A 4,329-nucleotide genomic window follows, 5' to 3' on the forward strand; every position below is an offset into this window, starting at 1 on the left:
GAGGAGATAAGCAATTAAGTGAGGAAGGGAGAGGAAAGAGGCGAGCAAAAATTTGAAAAAAAGATGAGATTTGCTATAAAATCCTAAGTATAATTATGTAATGTAATTTTTTTAAACTATAATTGTGTATAGTAAATGCACAACACATTTTTGCCTTATTACATAATTTTTCCATTAAACAAGGATGGTAGGTAAACCATGATTAGGTGAAGTAGGGATCTAGTTAGAATTATTAAAACTTTGGGAATTATATTAAATAGTCAAAAAGGTTTGGTGGACCCTTATACTTGTATGAGTTTGTATTGTAGACTCTTCTACTTAACATTTTGTCAACTAAACCCTTATACTCGATAAAACACAACATATTAAACCCCTCTGACCATTGATCATGCTTATGTGGCATTAATATAAATGAGTTGGCAAGACGGTGTAACTACACACCTGTTAAGGCAAGTGAACATGATATTTTTAAAATTTTAAATTTTAAATTATTAAAATTATAAAAAAATAAAATAATAAATTTTAAAAAGAAAAAAATCCATCTTCTTCCCCACATCACCTTTTTTTTCAGCCACCCCACCCCTACCCCATCGCTGCCCCAACCCCATTTTTCTTTCTTCTCCACACCCTATCGTTATCTTCTTTAGCCGATCTTGGCATTAACACTTTCATGACGTCAAATTTCATGGCGATTATCAATGGAGGGAGAGAGCGGCGTTGGTTTCATGGTGGTGCTCGCCGGTTCACAGTGGTGTGAGAGGGAGAGGGGCGGTGCTGACCCCTTTTCACTGGAATGGGAGGCAATGCTAGTCCTTTTTCCGCCAGAATAAGAGGCGGCGAGGGAGTTTGCTGGCACTCCGAGAGGATGGAGAGGAGACGCCATTTCTGGTGGTTCGCAGGAGTCGTCGGTGGTGTGGAGAAAGGAAAATAGTGAAAGGGAGAACGAGGCGGGAGATGACACGAGGAACTGGTCACGGCGGCGAAAAGGTTTGCCTACCGGAGTTGGTGGAGTGGCCGCTTACAATTGTTGGTTCTGTGAAGGTCGGAGAAGATAAAAGGAAAATGGCATTGCGGCAGAGGAGCATGATTTACTTTAAGAAATAAATTAAATTCTTATTATTTTATCTTTTATTTAATAAATGTAGTTAATAATTTTTTAAAAATAACAATTAGTAAAGAAAATGATGATTATTATTAATTTTAATGACACAGATTTGACATGTCATCTATTCAAAGGAGAGTGAGCTACACACATAGTAGGAGGGGTTTAAAAAGATTTTTTTGATCGAGTTTAAGGGTTTAGTTGATAAAGGGTTAAATAGAAGGATTCACAATACAAACACATACAAGTACAAGGGTCTACCAAGACCCTTTTGCCTATTAAATATCCAACAAGAAGTGGAGAAACTAACTTCATATAGATTCCCCAAAAATTACCTTTCATGGGTGGGGTTGGGATTTGGGTGATAGTGGTTTGGAATTGAAGGGAATTTAACAGAAAAGCTAAGAAAAAAGAAAACAGCCACTACTACCTCCATACTTATCATGAATTTCCCATCAACTTGGATAACCCACAAGATTATATATTTCGTACGACGATATATATTGGACACAACAACTTCACTAACAAAGTAGTAAAAGACCATCTCTTTTTTTCTTTCTTTCTATGTTTTCCTTTTCTCAAGACTATCATCTTGCAGCTAACTATTATTGTCACTTGAATACTTGATGAACAAACAAACCCACTATATATGCTATTAAGGGGATATAATCAAGAAAAGAAAAGAAAAATTATCCCTTCGATTCGATTCTTTTGACACTAATGTTTAAGACATATCTAGCCTATTGATATCCAGTTCCCAGAAAAAATCTGTTCCGCTAGCTGCCCCTTCTTACACCTCTTGCAGTTTCTCCTCCATCTGATGGCCGTTCATTTCCTTCTGCTGAGTGTTTGGACTTGTTTCCTCATTCACAGGCTTGCTATCGTTAACTTCCTCAGCTGGCTTCCCCTGTGTCATTCAATTATTTTAATTCTGGCGACTATAACCACTCTTGGTTGGCAGTTCAAAGAATGTTCTACTAAAACAGGAACATAGAGAGAATTGTCGGACATCAGGGGAAGGGGAAATCTATCTCTCCTATAGAAACCACACCTTGAAAGATTCAACAACTACTTGAAACATCAACCAAATATATATTTATCCAACTGCATTTTCTAGAAAGTGCTTATCTCCCCAAAACTAAGGCACTTACTCTGCATGATTATAGATATTGAATATATATAGGCATGTACATGGAAAATGCTTATGAGAAGTTTTCATAACTCTCTTATAATAGTGTAGTTGTTAAATAAAGCAAAAATCCGGAGTACATTACGCTTGATTCAAAAGTTAATGTGGGTATAGGTTAGAAAAATGCTTGTGGATTATGAATATTTACCAGTGGAAAACAGCTACAGCTAAATCGTATGTTCTTACAAATGCAGTAAACTTGGTCTGTCTTCTTCCTTTGTAATCTTAAAGGCTGGTCTCACTATCTCACAAATGAAATTGTATATTTTTTTATTTTATTTTTTATGAAATTGTATTTCTTATAGATCACAAGCCAATAGCAAGCCAGACTACATAGTTAACAAGATGGTTTTGACAAAAATCTAACTTAGTCGATAACATCTCAAATTGGATGAAAACTTATGGACTCACCTTGTTCTTGTCACGCCATCCAAGTCCAAATGGTCTCGACAGTAAGCTGATCTTTCTAGCCGGTATCTCTGGTGATGAATCTTGGCTGCACCGTACTGTAGATGAATCTTTCTGGGTGGATCTATAAGAGCATATTCGTCCATTTTAGAGAAAACAAAAGATATACATGAAGAAATTGTTATTCATTGTTTGTGTTACTAGTGACAAAAACATGTCCATGTCCTTTCCTAAATGGTGGCCTAGAAGCAGTAAATAACATAGGACATAATACGAGAAAAACACTATGATAACCATTGGGAGGTATAAATGGTGCATTACTCAATACCTTGTGAGGAAATCATATGAAAGGGAGCCATTACCTCGGAGAAGGTATTACTTTATTTTGACCAGACTGGTACTGCAAGGTAGCCTCCAGCATTGATTCAGCCATAACCAGTCTCTTTTCCATCTCAGCAAGGTTTCCCATGGCTTCTTCATACTTTTCCTGTATAGTAATTATAAACCATGAGATATCCAATATACTAGGCATTCATGTCCAATTTTCCAAATTACACCATCAAAGAAAATAAGTCATTGGAGAAACTTTCTTGTTCAGAATTGACTAAATAAAGAGGCTAGTTATTGTAGATAGATTGTAAGATCATACTAACAATAAAAAACAACAGAAGGAAGAAAGAGTTCTGATTTGATGGATGGAGGGTGCTACTAAAAAGAATTAGTGGCAATACATGTATTAAATCATTGGATGGGAAAGAACGTTTACATAGACTAGTGGAGCAGAACAGATAGACTAGTGGAGCAGAACAGATATGTTCTACTGTAAGCAAGGCAAAGGGAGAAAAACTGCTTTTGGGTGGGAGACTTTAAGGCTAAAATGAGATATGGAAGTGGTTAAATATTAAGTACAAAAGATGGTTACATCAGATTTATCTACAGACTTCATAGCATTTTTTTTATGACCATGGTGTCGAGGCTAGCTTTCGCACACCTCGACTAATGCCATAGGATACTTGTCACCTCCCACCATCTAACTCTGTCCACGAAGTGTAGGACAAATGGGAGCATTCACCTAGTGTTTTTTGACTCCGCTGAGTTTTGAACCTGAGACCTCAGGGATGTTAACCACTTCATAGCCTTTTTAGAGCAAAACACTATGGCTTGTCTAAATTTTGGAAGATAAGGATGCTCTGGTTCAAGAAGTAAATAATAAACAACGCCCTTAGAATTGATTTCTAAAATAAAACCTCCGAAAGATGGTGCTTAAGGTAACTCTCCTATGCTTGTGGTGCTCAAATTCCATTTAATAGATTCACCAATAAAGATCCTCATCGAATCTAATGGACTATATTTATTAGGATCGAACAGATCAATAAAACAATTATGAATGTCTATTCTAGATGAATATGGGACATGACTAAGGGTGTGTTTGGTATGAAGGAATTTCTCATGTTTGGTTGGGTTAAATGTTTTGGAAAATGTTTTCCAAATCAAGTCATTTTCCTCAAATTTAAGGAAAATGACTTCCCTTCAAAACTTAAGGAAAACATTTTCCAAAACTCTCTTCCAACTTCCAATTAAAAAAAAATTGTTGAAAAAATCAATTTATTTGGTCCCTACCCTCAAACCA

General features: G+C 36.2%; 1 protein-coding gene across 1 annotated transcript in view; it reads right to left on the minus strand.

The window, feature by feature from the left end:
• Nucleotides 1–1,619: 1,619 nt before the first annotated feature.
• Nucleotides 1,620–4,329, minus strand: part of LOC125855017 (uncharacterized) — a 26,814-nt gene continuing 24,104 nt past the window's right edge. The window contains exons 16-18 of the mRNA XM_049534645.1: nt 3,062–3,186; nt 2,703–2,823; nt 1,620–2,009 (exon numbers count right to left, since the gene is read on the minus strand). Of these exons, the coding sequence (XP_049390602.1) occupies nt 1,893–2,009; nt 2,703–2,823; nt 3,062–3,186 (363 nt within the window). The 3' untranslated portion in view covers nt 1,620–1,892. The remainder of the gene's footprint in view (nt 2,010–2,702; nt 2,824–3,061; nt 3,187–4,329) is intronic.

Source organism: Solanum stenotomum, chromosome 2 (genome assembly GCF_019186545.1).
Source record: "Solanum stenotomum isolate F172 chromosome 2, ASM1918654v1, whole genome shotgun sequence".
Classification (NCBI taxonomy): Eukaryota; Viridiplantae; Streptophyta; class Magnoliopsida; order Solanales; family Solanaceae; genus Solanum; species Solanum stenotomum.